The sequence below is a fragment of the Vespula vulgaris genome, chromosome 6 (genome assembly GCF_905475345.1).
Source record: "Vespula vulgaris chromosome 6, iyVesVulg1.1, whole genome shotgun sequence".
NCBI classification, from domain to species: domain Eukaryota; kingdom Metazoa; phylum Arthropoda; class Insecta; order Hymenoptera; family Vespidae; genus Vespula; species Vespula vulgaris.
Window position 1 is genome coordinate 8,490,194 of NC_066591.1, and position 17,169 is coordinate 8,507,362.

Here is a 17,169-nt window from a genome sequence, read left to right on the forward strand (position 1 = left end):
ATATATCGCGTATTTTCATTAACCATGGCTTTGATTAGTTTCGTATTCGTAATGGATGAGCAGCCGCTACGTTATTCTTTTAATCAAAATTAAAATTACCAGTTCTAAACGTCCTAAATCAACTATGAACTGTTTGAACACTTGTAGCATCGGTATAAATCTCAATTGTGATATTTTTGATATTGAAAGTTTTCAAGGCATATCTTGAACATTTTGAATCATTCTCAAGACATTTTTAATATTGTAAACCATTTAAAAAGTACAAAAAACATTTTTAATTAGATATTGACTCTTAACGAATTTTGTTTCAGGACTTCTCTTTCAGAATTTCTTTGTTTGCTTCAGTTATTAATCGTAATTGTATTTCTCCAAAATACTATTGCAATAGATAGTTTGTTTGGATTGCACAAGTCGATTAAATCATAAGTGTGAATTTATCTTTAATGATCAAAACATTTCCTTTTATACTGCTTTTTTAAAACAAGATAGCATTGCACATCGTAAATGCTTCCTTTAATTTTCTATACTTAAAAGACTTCAATGGGATAAAATGTATTCTACGACAGCTAGATAACTGAATAATAATAGCTTGAACGTTTGACAAATAAGATTTCATATCAAATAAAGCAACTACACGTACAGATAACTAAAGAAACTTTTGAGACAACCTAACAATACTAGTGGAATAAAACCTGATTTTAATTCTTCAGTCGTTCGATTAAAATCAATATTTTCTATTAAATAATAAGTCATGGAAAAAAAAACAAATTATTATTCATATATATATATATATGAATAATAAATCATTAAATATAATACTGAAATATATAAAATATTATAATTACTTATAAAATATATCATCTAATATTATGCTGTTTTATTTTTAAATTACTTATATTAATATAAATTACTATCAACACCTTCGTTTCAAATCGAAGAACAAAAGGGAAAAAATTAAATAATAATGGAGAAAAGTAATTATTATTATAATTATCCTTACGGTAGGGTTGAAAGATAAATTAGTGTAGGTAGACGCGACGATATATTATAATTCATGTCGCATAAATGTAACTGGCAGTAGGAGTAACGTGATGTCATGTATTCCCTCGTGAGGAAATTTACCTGGCAACTGTAATCACACATATCACACTTACTAAAGATTCCTGACAACACACACAACTTACTCGAACAACAGCCTCGCCGCAACTGTGAAGTGAGTACTGAAATGACTTCCTTTGCTTGCCTGTCGTATTTATACTTAGCAACTAACCTTATCCCCCACCAAATGCAACACACCAATCAGAAACCATAGCGACACAGTAAGAATTCTATATTATGTTAGCTCTTGCTTTCTGTGGTCAATAACTTAAAAAACATTTCATTAATGATAAAATCATTTCCATATAACAAAATTATTTACAAATTATCATGAAAATGATCTTTCCTAATAATCTAACAATCTAATCTGAACAATAAATAACATTTTAATAAATATATATTCTACTACTTGTCGTTTTCTTATACGTATTTGCTTAAATCTGTGTCATTATTATTATTATTATTATTATTATTATTATCATTGTTGTTGTTGTTGTTATTGTTGGTAGCAGTAGTATTATTAGTATTATTATTATTATTTCGGAAATCTCTTGGTTGATTTAAAATTAATTGAATAAAAATATTAGATATCAATAATATCTGTTTAAATGTATTTCATGTTGTTTATTCGAGTTCCTAATATTATTATCATGAGTGTACATTGATATATTATCTTTTTCATTTCCTTTCATAATTCGAATATTTTTATTTTTCGTATTAAAGATTTTTTATGTATATTGTATATTCATGGTCATAGAACCATAGAAAAACTCCACATAAACAAACCAAAAATTTTGAATGGCATTACTTACCGATAATGCGTATCGATTAATTAAATAAACTTGTCATCTTTCTATTAGTTTCGTGTTTATATCATTAATCAAAAAATTGTAACAATATATGAATATATTTAATGATAGTAACTAAAAATGAAACATTCCCAATTTTTTCCATTTAAAACAACTGATGAAATTTCGAACGCTTTGAAGATACCTTAAAGCTTTAAAATGCTTGACATAAGTTTAGATAAGTCTCGAGTTTTTTGTTAGTTGTATTATTCGAGCAATAACATACCACACAACGGTATCTAAACAGGGTCATCTATCAAAATATAAAATATTGTATCTGTTGCTTTCGATTACAATATTAAATTGGTATTTTTCATAGAGTTACTCGTACAGTTATAAAAATTGATTATTACAATATTGTAATAACGAATTTTTATAACTATTAATTAATACTGATAATTATTACAATATTGTATTGGTATTTTTCGTGTAGTTATTCGTACAGTTATAAAAAATATCATTATTCTTACGTACATTAATCGGTCATTTTTTCAAAAGCTTCCTTTTTCCTATTCTATCATAATTTTCATTTTTGCAGAGATTTAAAAAAAAATTATTTTGTTATCGGTTTTATGTTGACAAAATAATAATCAATGTTCGCTGTACCTACAGTGTAAAAACTACAGTGTAAAAAAATTAAAATATCATGTATATTTTATTCATTTATTTAATCTTCTAAATCAGTGGTTCTCAAACATTGTAGACTTTCGTATAACTTGTTAGCAAATTTCTCTAAATTATATTTCTTAATATTAGAAAAATGGTTGTATCCTGCATTATTCATTTTTTTTCGTATCTTTTTAATACTCTTAAAATCAAACATATACGCCAGGTTGAGAATCACTGTCTTAAACGAATTTTCCCAAAGTCGAAAGCTAGCTAAATTATTTTCTCGCTTATCCGGAAACTGTAAATTTGTTTCCATCTCATTAAAATTCTTGAATTTATTTTCAAGATAAAATTAATAAATACGAAACCATATAAATATTGTTCATTTAATAATATAGGATTTTTTTTTTTCAGGAAATGAATATATCAATCCAACAAAAAATTTTCAGTTTCATTTATATTTATTTGATCGAGTAGTATTTCAAATAAGTAAAAAAATCAAGAAAAATTGAAATTCATTCGTATAATATTAATAGAACCATAAGCAAAAGACAGTAGAGCAAATTCAGATAAGTAAAAGAACGGGAAAGAAATGAAATTGATTTGTATGATGATATTAGAACCATAAGTAAAGGACAACGCAAAATATATTCAGATAAGTAAAAGAGCGGGAAAGTGAAATTTACTTGTATAATACTATTATAATCGTAAAAAAAAGGATAACAACACAAAGATATATTCAGGTAAAAGTAAAAGAGCGGGAAAGTGAAATTTACTTGTATAATATTATTGTAACCATAAACAAAGAACAGTAACGTAGGATATATTTAGGTAAAAGTAAAAGAGCGGGAAAGAAGTGAAATTTATTTGTATAATATTATTGTAACTGTAAACAAAGGACAGCAACGTAGAATATATTCAGGTAAAAGTAAAAGAGCGGGAAAGAAGTGAAATTTACTTGTATAATATTATTGTAATCGTAAACAAAGGACAGCAACGTAGAATATATTCAGGTAAAAGTAAAAGAGCGGGAAAGTGAAATTTTGCTTGATTATAATATTAGAACCATAAACAAAGGACAACGACTAAGGATATATTCAGGTAGAAGTAAAAGAGCGGGAAAAAAGTGAAATTTTGCTTGTATTATAACATTAGAACTATAAACAAAGGACAACGACTAAGGATATATTCAGGTAGAAGTAAAAGAGCGGGAAAAAAGTGAAATTTTGCTTGTATTATAATATTAGAACCATAAAGAAAGGACAAGGACGCAGGATATATTCAGGTAGAAGTAAAAGAGCGGGAAAAAAGTGAAATTTTGTTTGTATTATAATATTAGAACTATAAACAAAGGACAACGACTAAGGATATATTCAGGTAGAAGTAAAAGAGCGGGAAAAAAGTGAAATTTTGCTTGTATTATAATATTAGAACCATAAAGAAAGGGCAAGGACGCAGGATATATTCAGGTATAAGTAAAAGAATGAGAAAGAAGTGAAACTGACTCGTATTATTATTTGTACTTAAAAAAAAACAGCAATGTAGAATATATTCTGTCTTGATCGTATATCCTTATTCTATTTCAACCAAATCCTAATCCCGTTGATAAAAATTTGTCTTACATTATTTTGCGCGCCGATCAGAGATATATCATAAGTAAAATTATTTGAAAAGTACGAGTGGACGCAAGGATCGAGAATAAACAATGAAAATTGAAAAAAAAAAAAGAAATTCTATTAAAGTTCAGATTTGCATTTGTATTTGGTATCGTCATTTTATTATTAATGCCATATCTGAAACGTATGCTTCTGAAGTTTTCTAAGAAATCTCTGTATTAATTGAGCAAGTTATAAAAAAAACTATCGAACTTTAATTTTTTAGTCGTTGATTAATTTTTTATCGCTATTGACAATGGATATATTTTTCTATTAACAATTCTTTTTTTCTTTTTTTTTTTTTAATATCGATTGCACCGGAAGAAAATCTGAATAAATTATATCAATCACGATAATCGATTTGAAAGTTGTTTAGAAAATAATGATAAACTTAAAATGGAACTGTAGCTTGTTAGTTTCAACTATCGTATAATGAAAAAATTTTTCCTATGAATGAATAATTTTTTACAGAATAAGTATCAAAAAATTCCGAGGATTCGTATCGAGTTCGACTACATTTTTTAGATTCATTTTAAGGTCATTTTAGTCATTTTAAAGATTAATAGGAATTTTTGTTCAATTTTGCTGTTTAATTTTCTTATTTTTATGGATATATTTAGGATACATTTTCACAAGGAAATTTGTGAATTGCCAGGTAGGGAAAGGTGAAAGAAAGGAAGGGGATTAGCGAAAGAGCATGTCGGAGTGTATGTGTTATAGCGTAGCGCAGCCCTCACAAAATCTATACTAGAACATTGATTAGGAAAGGAAAGGGGAAACTTGTGCGGACAATAATAAGAAATTTGTATAATTTTTTACGTTTAAGTGTTTGATAATCTTTTTTTGTTTATTAATCTTAGTTATGTATAAATGAAAGTTTCATTATATTCGATCGAAGCTAAAATAAAATCAAGAAAAATAAACTAAATTTAACTTAACAGATTTTAATTTATACCGAAATTTATCATGTTCCGTTAACGTTACGTATCAATCTAACACAAAAATATTCGATTACTATTTCAGATTATATTTTCGATATAATATAATTTTAAATATTTCACGTATGAACGATGTATAATATTTCTAGGAATTATTGTATCCGTATTTTTAGAAAATTGTAAATCAAACAACATGATTGCGTTATTAACGAAGGTACGAGGTAGAAACGAAGGAGAAATTTATGAAATAAAACTTTCATAAAAACAAGTGATATAATCGAGATTGTCCTTATTTAAAAAAAAATATTTGTGGCCCTGAAAAGGGCCATTTGTGTGTATTTATATTTGTAAAATTATTTTTTAGCAGTAGCTTTGTTGGTCGTAGCTTTTTTGGGTTTTGGAGTTTTAGTTTTAGCGGCTGGTGCTTTTGCAGTTTTCTTTGTTTTTGATATAGTTTTGGCTTGTGCCGCTGTCTTTTTCGTAGTTTTCTTTTCAGCTGCAGCAGCAGCGGCTGCGGCATTAGCAGCAGCAGCAGTTTTAACAGCAGCTTTAGCAACAGTCTTAACACCGGCTTTAGTACTACCAGATTTAGGAGACGCTACTTTAACTTTCTTTTCATCTGCAGATTTCTTTGCAGTCTCGGCAACCTTCTTCGGTGATTTAGCTTTCTTATTATTATTGGCCGGTTTATTTGCTACAACATTCTTTTTCTCCACAGATTTATCCGTAGCTTTTTTCTTTTTAGGAGATCTTTGAGGTTTTGGCTTGACGGTTTCGGTTGAAAGTTTGAAGGATCCTGATGCACCTTTTCCTTTAGTTTGAACAACAGATCCCGACGAAACTGCCGTCTTTAAATATCGTTTTATAAACGGTGCAACTTTTTCACCGTCAACTTTATAAGTAGCAACGATATATTTTTTAATAGCCTGCAACGACGAGCCCTTACGATCCTTTAACTCTTTAATGGCAGCAGTAACCATTTTAGAGGTTGGAGGATGCGACGATTTCGGTCGTTGTGCTTTCGTTTTCGCATCCTTTTTCGGAGTAGGCTTCACATTCTCAGCGTTATTTTCAACCGTATTATTTGCACTATTATTTACCGTATCTTCCATTGTATCTTCAATGTAAATCTTGTAAGTCAAATCAAAAAAGAAATTCAATGAAGATATATAGCCAAGGATAGTCCGACGAAGTACGATAGATAATGCTCCGATTGTATATAAAGGAGAATTTTTTCTCTTCGTATTATATTCCGTAAGTAGAAGTCACAAGCTTTAGATCCGCTCTCACGAATAACTTTGTGGGTAATAGTCGGGCGAAAATCTGTCTCCCATTATATAGCGCATCGTCGCTCGCCCCTCCACCAATAGGAGTGCTGCAGTAGCCAAAGAATCTTTCGAGCAATTCTATTGGTCCGTTTCTCAGGACGAAGAATCATATAAATACGCATAACGCTGTTGAGCGTCATTCCTGAAACGGAGCTAGAAGCGTCTCTTTTTGTTCCGATTTTGTAGATTTATATTTTTGTTCTTTTAAAGAGCTTTCGATATGTCTGGACGTGGGAAAGGTAGTAAAGTGAAGGGGAAAGCAAAGTCACGATCAAATAGAGCTGGATTACAATTTCCAGTTGGCCGTATTCATCGTCTTTTAAGAAAAGGTAATTATGCCGAACGTGTTGGAGCTGGAGCGCCAGTTTATTTGGCGGCAGTAATGGAATATCTAGCTGCTGAAGTTCTCGAGTTGGCCGGAAATGCTGCTCGTGATAACAAAAAGACAAGAATTATTCCAAGACATTTGCAATTAGCGATTCGAAATGACGAAGAATTGAATAAACTCTTGTCTGGTGTGACTATTGCTCAGGGTGGTGTCTTGCCAAACATACAGGCTGTACTGCTCCCAAAGAAGACAGAAAAAAAGACATAATTAAAAATCTATAGAGAAAATTGGTCCTTTTCAGGACCGCCAAATTGATTTTTTCTTAAGGAATTGCCTCGTTTCAATTATATTATCAATAATTTTATATAAATAAGTATATTTTCTAAATAATATATAAATTTTATTTTTTATTTATATAAATTATTTCCATTTTTTTTTGCAGAATTCTGAATATTTCTTGATAAAATTGATAGTATTAAACTCTTTATCTAAAATTTAGTATATTGAGTTAAAGATAGTCTGTTTAAATATCTGATTCGTTTAGCACACAAATGTTAAAATTTCCCAACACATGGTCTATTTAACAATAAAAACTTTGTAATTACGGCTAGTTAAGTAGGGTTATATCCAAAGTAATATCAAACTTTGTTAAGGTATATTAAGATTTTATTCAGATTATATTTTATTCGACATATTTATAAACAATTTTCTTAGGTGTTTTAAAACTAACGGTCTTATATGCAGATAATGTCTTACTTCTCATAAGATTTTGATATCATCCAAAACATAAATAAAAATTTAATAGATAAAAAATATCTGGAGCTTTGAACACAAACTAAATATAGAAAATTAAAAACTAAAACAGTCTAATTAACAAAAAAGATAATAACTAACTACCCAAACATCTCTGTACACAAGACATAGTTCATGATCGCTTCAAATATAATATATAAGTATCTAGATTATCAGAACATATACTTAGAGATATATTACATTAAAAATCAATAAATATCAAGCCGTAATCAAAATCCAAATATTTTCTTCAATTAACAGAAGTAGCTCTCTAAAAATTCCATTTAAATTACATCTCTACAAAGCTTGCGTAAGGACTTTTCTGTTAATATGCCCTATATAAATCTGAAATCTAAAATATATCAAACTTCTCCAAAGACAAGAACAAATTCCTAAAAATTCAAAAAAGGAATCATTTTTAACAAATAACAATATATCTTACAGCTCTCATTCTATACATATACAGTATACAAAATAAAATCAATAACAAGTTACATTAATACATTAATTTATATATAGTTTCCATAATCTATAGAATTTTAATCGTATTAATTTATTCGTTCATTAAAGTATTAGGAAATTACTCTTTGTATAACCTTGCATTAAAGTTTAATCCTGCACCTAAACAATTCATATCATTCTTCAGAATTCATCCAATCATTATTAAGTGCAGATTTTGGGGACTTAAACTCTTCAATTGCAGGTTGACTAAGGCCCAAGAACTGAACTGAGAAAAAAATATTCCTAGGAAACAAAAAAAATACATTTTTCTTTTTTCTTTCCGTTTCACGACCTATCGCAATTTATCCTTGCATGAAAACAGGTTTTTGAAAGTTTTATACTGTATTTAGATAAATTTATATTATTCTTCACAAAGGTTTTTAACAATCTTTAGCAAGATTAATGCAAATTCATGAAATAGTTGGGTATGAAAAAAATCACGAATGATTGTAATGAAAAATTTGTAGAATAAAATTCTTGACAGTCTCAAGGGTAACGTGTATGCTATTTTTCGTGTACGATGCAAGGAATGGTTTATATCACACGTTCGGATGATGACAATTGAAAAAATATAACGAAGAAGAAAAATAAACGGATATATATACATACACACACATGATTCTCTAACAGTAAAAAAACATACAAATTATGTTTGTGGCTATTTATTTAATGTTATATGAACTTACTTAATTTGATTTAATAAAATTCCAATCTTTTTTCGCGCCATTTGCATCATTTAAAAATTTAGTTATTTCATTCCACAAACAGAATCTTTTAATTTAAACGAAAATGTTAACTTTCTTTTTAATAATATCGAATTCTTATTCATGTATTTTATTAATAACGTCCTTTGCTCAATATTTGCATTTTTTTTATATGAATTATCCATTTGCAGAATATATTCGTATAATACTGAACAATATTCGTATAAAAAAAATGATTAATATACAATATCAATTAATATAATATTAAATATGATACAATATCTTTTCAATCAATCTATGTCATATAATATTTTTTTTCGTCTTTTTCTTTTCTTTTTTTAAATTAATATTTTTAGAAAGTATATTTATTCTCCGATATTGCTAAATGTGAATCAGTACAATAGAAAGTATATACGTTCCTAATTACGAATATTATACATTTATGTTCAAACTTATCGTTTTAGAAACATATTTGCATTTTCCATTCAAATTGTATGCATACATAACACTGCAAGCAAGTTATAAAATAGAGCCACAAGTTATCTGGTCATCCATGTTTTTCACAATAATACAGTAAAATTTCGACCAATCGCATTGCTCGATTTAACCGCCATATATTACATTCAATATATACAGTATTTACAGAGAGCCAATCAGATTGCGAGGTTTCAGCGCGATAAACGAAGCATATGAAGGTATACATTACAAGTAATTTATGTACATCAATATTGAATTGAAATCTTATTCTTATTGTAAAAATAAAATTGTAAAATCGATCATTTATACGTACGATAATATATATTATACGAACTCTGAAGAATCACAAGATTAAATTTTGAGTTAGTTAATTTGTTTCTTTATTATTCCGATCATATCGATGTGTAATAAAATATTTAATGTATATGCAAATATACAATACATTTGTACCCAACCAAAGATTATATAATGAAAAATTTATTCATTCCATAACAATTGATATATTTATTCTTAAACTTTACAAAATATTTTTTAAATATTTTGAACAATTCAAATAATTTACGGAATGAAATCAAATTTGTCGTGATAACATTGTCATGACGATATTGTGTTATGGAACGTTGTTAGAGATTCCATATTATGGGTACGATTATTGTTACGAAAAGTATGTGTGACCAACTTTAAATTTAGGGAACTAAAGATTCACGTATGCATATACCATACATATGACTGAGGTAAACTATGAGCTTTGACCAATCACGGTCATCATTAAAAAAATTGCGCGAAAACATAGTTCTTAAGTGTCAAGTTCTATTTGTTGCATCTTTGTTTTTACATTATATATTAAAAGACAAGAAATAATGCTTTCGATAATTTCAATCGCAATATATGAGTATATAACCTCAAAATCTGTACTGACTATTAGTGCTCTACTGACTTACGAATGCGACGTGCATTCGTAAAATTTTAAATATCGAATTTAAATGCGAGAAGATATGTGATTGATTTATAAGACATAAACTGTAAAAATGTTAGGTCTTACCATGTTTTTCAACACTTTGTTTCATTTCGAAAGATAGACAGGAATAGTCGACTCTGATTGGTGAATTTCCTTAGCATTCATAAAATATTGAATGAATAAATTTGTACTTATCCAAAGACAATATAATGCAAAATTTATTTACTTTTGATAATTTTAACAACTGATACTCTAAAAATTTACAAAATATTTCATAAAACGTTTTTGTTGTAATCCTATAAATTTATATTTTTGAAAAGTTTCGATATATTTGGACATGAGAAACATGAAGGAAAAAATGACGTCAGGGTTCATTAGAACTAGGCTATAATTACCAGTTTGCTATACTATCGGCTTTTAAAAGAACCTAATTATGGTGAACATATTAAAACTAGAGTATTAATTTATATGGTGGTAATGATAAAATATCTAGATGCTGAAGTTTTATGCGTACCACCTATGAGTCGTATCTGTAAGTTTATTTACCCCAGCTGATAAAGTAGTTATGGTATTACCGACTGATAATATATTTTATAGAAATGAGTAAAAGGAAGAAACAGTTTCAAGAAAAACCGCAGCCTGAAGAAAAAACAAATAATAAAATTAAACTTATGTTATTGAATGCAGTAAACTGTAGTGTATACACGTGGTAGATGACAATTGCAGATGAAATAATCATGCGAGTACCATTTAATTTATCAAGATGTTTGGTGCGTAGAACAAAAAAAAGAAGGAACATACAAATAATATAATGCATTTGAAAACCGATATTATTAAATACGATATATACGGAACAGCTACTAATTGCATTTGGAGGAAAGGAATGAAAGTTTTATACTATATGTAATGGTATGAATATTATACTTGTTGGTGAATTTAACAAGTAAACTTTTATGATTATCAATATGGTTATTGTTTATTAGTGATCCAAAATCATAAAATAATGGATTAATGGATTGATAGAATAATGAATTAATGAATTAATAAAATAAGGTATTAACATATTCTAAGGATAATGAATTAATATATTGACAGAATAATATAAGGTACATATATTGAATTAACGGATGTACAGAATAATCGATTAACAGATCCACAAAATAATGTATTAATATATTCATAAAACAATGGATTCATAAGATTCATAAGAATAAGGTATTAACATATTCCTAGAATAGATATTAATATATTCACAAAATAATGTATTAATGTATTCACAGAATAATGGGTTAACGGTTTCTCAAATTAATGGATAAACGTGTCAATAGCTGTGTGGGCCATCGGCTGGATTTTCCATTCAAATCATTGTGACTGTTTCATATAAAATGAAATATGAGTATGAAGTGCTTCAGAATATTAACTTGTATTATCATGTATAATACAATTTTCATATTGTATATTATTTGTAGATCATGCAGCGTTGTGACTTACAAGGGAGCATATAGGATAATCTATTCCATTCCGTGAGAAGATCTACTTAGAAAAGATTTCGCAGACATGATTTATTCTGTTCTGTGTCAAAAATTGGCACTAGTATCACTCATCTGCACTTATTCTGTTACTTTCTTTGTTAATATTTTTTTGTTCATAATGTATGCAGTCATTTTTTGAGTAAACTTTCTATTTTTTTCACTTTTTTTGATTTCATTGTCTCAAAATATTTTTAAATATTTAAAATTATCGAATATTTTTTTCATCTAAAGAATAAAAGATAATTTCTTTTATTGTATGATGAGTATACTCATCAAACACAATTAATCGGTTAATGTTTCGTCAATAATATTAATGAAGTTATTAATCTTTTAAAAAGCCAATTGTTAATTCTTTATAATTTAATTCAATTTATATCATTCAATAACATCATACCTTCTATGTTTTACACGAGTATATTTGTAATTTCTTAATTCTTGCTGTACAATGTAGATACACATTTTTAAAAGATACCTGCATATAGACATATATACACAGTTAAAAGTTTAAATCTTAAAAAAGAAAGATGTCGATTATATGAAGCACAAAAAATTAGATCGAGTCGGTAATTTATCGAACATCGATTTAGGACTATCTATTCTGTTTTTTCTTGAGTGTTTGCATAATACATTTTTGATGCGTTCTAGAGATACATATATGGTAAACTATCAAATTTTAATTTAAACATTCACCTTGGTAAAATCCGACAATTATTACAAAATAATAGAATTAAATATTATATTATTATAATTAATAACATAAGACTTTCTATTAGTTAAAAATGTGCAAAATTATATTAATTTTTATAATAATAAAAAATTAATGGATATTTTTATAATCAAAATAAATTGTTTAATTTTTAAATTGCTCCTAATACATCGAGAAATATCATTTATTTTTTAAATTGTATTTAATAGATCAAGATATCTAAATTGTTTATTTTTAAATTGCTTATAGTTGTTTCATCATTACCTTGTTCTTAAACGTTCATAAGTAACTTTGATAAAATTTATGTACATATGATCTAATTTAAAATAAATTAAAAATAAAAAAGAAATCCCTACAACCTTGCAATCTTCATAATTATATTGAAAAATTTAATTTCATTTAACGTTAATTTAAAATTCATATAAGTGATCTTAACATTTTTTAAATAAGTATAAACAATAATATTAAATTTTAATCGTCAAAATAAATTATCATTCATCACGTACATACGAAATCATTTAAATATCTCTTTTGAAATATAATGAAGCGAACGTTACGATCTATCAATTTGAAATTGAAGATCGAGCGAAGCACCTTATGCATGAGTCGTTCGTTTCATTTTATTCTTCCATCTCTTTGTATTTCGTAAGAATAGGTGCTGGTCCATGTATATACGTAATAGTAATGCAACTTTCATAAAAGATGAGCTATTCATAGAATTAACACGAACGAAGAACGGAGGGCTTAATATGTGAGTATACTACGGCAAGTAAGCAACCTAGGTAAGCAAGCAAGCAAGCAAACAAGCAAGCAAGCAGCTAAGTAAGCAAGTAGGTAAGCAAGCAGCGTGAAACGAGCCACTATAATTAATGTACGTCAATCCCGGAACGCTTTTGCAAGAGTAAATGCCACCGATGTATGTATATTTAATGTGCGATACACATACAACATGTACACTCCCCCGCCATCGAAGGCCAACCGCTATCACTTCGGTCCTAAAGTGCCGCTACTATTTCTTTCCTTATTTCTACGACTATCAACTATCTCTTTCTCTCTCTCTCTCTCTCTCCCTCTCTCTCTCTGTCTCTCTCTCTGTGTCTCTTTAGAATATTTTATCTTGATTTATTATTTCATTTCCTTCCTTACCTTCCTCCCCTCATACGATCCAACTTTGTCAACGACGAGAAATTATTTTATAAATGATGATGTATACTAGGTGTTCAGTTTGTCGTTCAAAAGAACGTTTATATAAATTTGTCATAATGTATATTTAAGGAAAAAAAAAAATGATAATAAAAGAGCGAATTTGACTCTTTGATATTTTTGTAATGAAAACAAAAAAGATGTGTACGCGTGTATGTGTGTGTGTACAATAAGTAAATAGCGGTATTTTTTTTCTATCGTTATTGGTTGTTTACAATGAATTAATAATATTTTACTAATAACACACTCATCTTTTATAATACTTTTATAATTTAATGTAAAAAAATAATAATAAGTAAGTGCATTTTGATAATTTCGGACAATAAAAAAGAAAAATAAATATGTAAATAAAAAGAAAATATAAATTGGACATTTCTTAAAATGTGTGATTAATCGTTAACGGTACATTGTTAATATTTTTGTTAATAGCACTTTTTTAAGAATCGTTAGTATTATTAGATGAAAATGATTCTAATCTTGTCATCATTTTCCTTTATTTATTTATTTTTTTCTATCAAAAGGAATTATAATTTCAAGGTAGTTCGTTAATACAGTAGGGTAACTGAAGTGAAATGCCAGGTTGTATGAAAACAGCGCGTTTGGTTTTATCGTTATAGCAAACCTCCGTTTCTACTACGAAATGTCACCTGCTAGCACATTCGTGCCCTTTTCCTCTCTCTCTCTTTCTCTATCTCTTTCTCCCTCTTTCTATTCACACTGTCACGCACTCTACTTCGTTTGCTTTTAATCAAACCAATCTTCATAATCGTTATCTTACGGGTTTCTTAACGGAACTTATAAATTCACTTGAATTTACCAACGATCTAGATTAGGTTCAATTATGTATGTGTTTAATGGACGTTATAAATAAGAAACATAAATTATTGATAACGTTTCTTTTTTTCAGATTTCTTTGATTATATATGTAGAATAATATTCTAATGTATAAAATATAATAATATATTTTTTATATTTTTTATTCACACAATAAAGAATTTGTTAAATATTTATATATATATATATATATATATATAATACAATATAGATATATATATATATATATATATATATTTTTATTCGCGTATATAATCTATCTTTATCAGTGATATAATTATTATTATATACAATGAGTATGTAATAATTTATTCATGTAGATATATAAATAATTTCATATCATTTATATAATGATTAAGCAAGTAAATTGTATTGTAAAATAAATTAATATAAAATTGATTCGATAATCATTACCTATTCATCACTATCAATTCATCAATGTTAACGATGATAACCTCAGGTCAATGCGGAAGAAATGTTGATTCACATGTATGGAAAAATATACACGCCTATCGGCCCACATATACGCTCACACGAGATCGTCAACAGATTGAGGGTAGTCTATTACAAAGCGGGCGTGGTCCTTGTCTAAGCAAGCGTGTCAAACGTTCGATAAAAAGAGTTAGAAGAATGGGAAAGATTCACACAAAAGAAAAAAGAAAAAGAAATGATTATCATAGTATTAAAAGTATTTCATGGGTAGAAGAAGAAGGAGATAAGGGAAGAGAGAGGGGAACATAAAAAAAAAATTAATAGAAAAGAAAGTGTTTCGTTCGTTTCTATTTATACATTAGTAGGACCTTCGTATATGTTATCGTGAACGATCCAATTAAGAAAGTGAAGGACATGTTTCGAACCGTAAAGTTTATTTCCTTGCGATTGTTTTTGATTACGGTTGTCAAAATATAATACATATCTCAATAAATCGAGACCGCTTTTGTTTTTACGTAATATTCTATGTTTTTCTAGATTTTTAAATAAATAAATGATAATATATTATATTATTTAGTATAGTATAAACATTTAAGATATTTAACAGATAGTATACCTTACATTATTTATATAATTATGATATGATCTTTTGTGATCCCTTAATTGTCTAATTAATTATATTTTCTATGAAAATCTTTATTAAACATATCATTATTTGGTAGATGTTTAGATTTTTAAATAAATAAATAAATAAATGTACTTACACGTATATATATATATAAAATATATATTATTATTATTATTATTATATATTTATATTATAATAAATATTAATAATTACATTTTTAATTAATAGATTTTATTATACATAATATTATAATAAAATTAATAATAAATAAATAAATATATATGTATAATTAATAATATAATGATAAAAAATATACATGTATACATATATAAATATGTATATATTATATTATTTAAAACATTATGCTATATATGAGATTAAGGATTTTAAGTAAGCTTAAGGATAACTTTATCATCAAATAAGGTTAATTACAATAAATCATTGGTATTCGCGGAAGGTATAAGGCCACTGTGCGATTCATATCAATCTCATTCTATTCGGAATATCTGTTCGTGAAAAAAAAAAGGCGGAACTCTTGCGTCAGTGTCGTTGGCGCTTTACGAGTTATGATCGATAGCTGGAACGTTATTCGGAACGTGTGGGCGTTGGTCCTATCTCTTGTCACCTTCAAATTCCATCGTTGTAAAAAGACAAATAAAAATAATTGACGAATTATTGTTTTCTTTTTTTTTTTTTACAATGATATTTAATAAGATGAATTGACGATTGACGTAAAAAGATGTAAGTACTTGTCTTTTTTTGTTTTATTTTTTTTTAGAGAAGTCGATCTATTTTATCAGATTATAGAAATAAGTAATTAAATAATTATAGAAACAAATAATTAGCGTCCATTTTTATATTTATATATATATAAAATATAAATATTTATCTAAATCATCTAAAACTATATATCTTCATATAGTTACATAGTTATCTAAAAATAATATAAAATATTGTATCAAAATATAAGATACAATGTATAAAATATAATTATATAAAATATAATGATATATTTAATATTATATATAATATAAAAGTAATATAAAAGTAAAATATATAAAATATACTATTATATTTTCTATAATTATATCATTATATAAATATATTTTTAATCTATTTTAATATATTTTTATAATTTAATATATTTTATATATATATAAAATAAAGTAAAATAATAATAAATAAGACGTATTATAGTAAAAAAATATTTTATTCTTGTCATTGTTTTTGTTTTTTTTTTTTTGTAATTACTTATTATTGCTTCAACATCGACGATATTAATAAAATATTTTTTATACATAAAATCGATATTTAACGATAATATTCTTAGTATTTAAATTGATTTGATTTTTCATTGGCATTTTCATTTAATGACTTTAAGTCAGACTCTATTGGAAGATGATAATACAATAGAGCACGTGTATAAAAGACATCCAAGAATAATTTATCGTTATCGTTACGCGTGCATAAGCACACGTGAATCAGGGAATTGTCGTGCATGTGCAACGCCTAACATAAGGCAAACTTGCGCCAAAGGAGTTACGAAATACGTTATCCGATTGGTTGCTCGACTCTGTGTACCACGTGCGATCGATATT

At 27.0% G+C, this 17,169-nt stretch overlaps 2 protein-coding genes and 1 long non-coding RNA gene across 3 annotated transcripts; 2 read left to right on the plus strand and 1 right to left on the minus strand.

Moving 5' to 3' along the window:
* Positions 1 to 5,326: 5,326 nt before the first annotated feature.
* On the minus strand, positions 5,327 to 6,439 carry LOC127064551 (histone H1-like). The gene has a single exon (XM_050995760.1). It carries the CDS (start codon positions 6,258 to 6,260, stop codon positions 5,502 to 5,504), a length of 759 nt encoding a protein of 252 aa, XP_050851717.1. The 5' UTR covers positions 6,261 to 6,439; the 3' UTR covers positions 5,327 to 5,501.
* A 191-nt stretch (positions 6,440 to 6,630) lies between these two features.
* LOC127064560 (histone H2A-like) lies at positions 6,631 to 7,115 on the plus strand. The gene has a single exon (XM_050995769.1). It carries the CDS (start codon positions 6,697 to 6,699, stop codon positions 7,069 to 7,071), a length of 375 nt encoding a protein of 124 aa, XP_050851726.1. The 5' UTR covers positions 6,631 to 6,696; the 3' UTR covers positions 7,072 to 7,115.
* A 3,736-nt stretch (positions 7,116 to 10,851) lies between these two features.
* On the plus strand, positions 10,852 to 11,932 carry LOC127064563 (uncharacterized). Its single transcript, XR_007781736.1, has 4 exons — positions 10,852 to 11,145; positions 11,220 to 11,451; positions 11,517 to 11,632; positions 11,706 to 11,932. It is a non-coding gene; the product is annotated as an uncharacterized LOC127064563 (long non-coding RNA).
* The last annotated feature ends 5,237 nt before the right edge of the window (positions 11,933 to 17,169 follow it).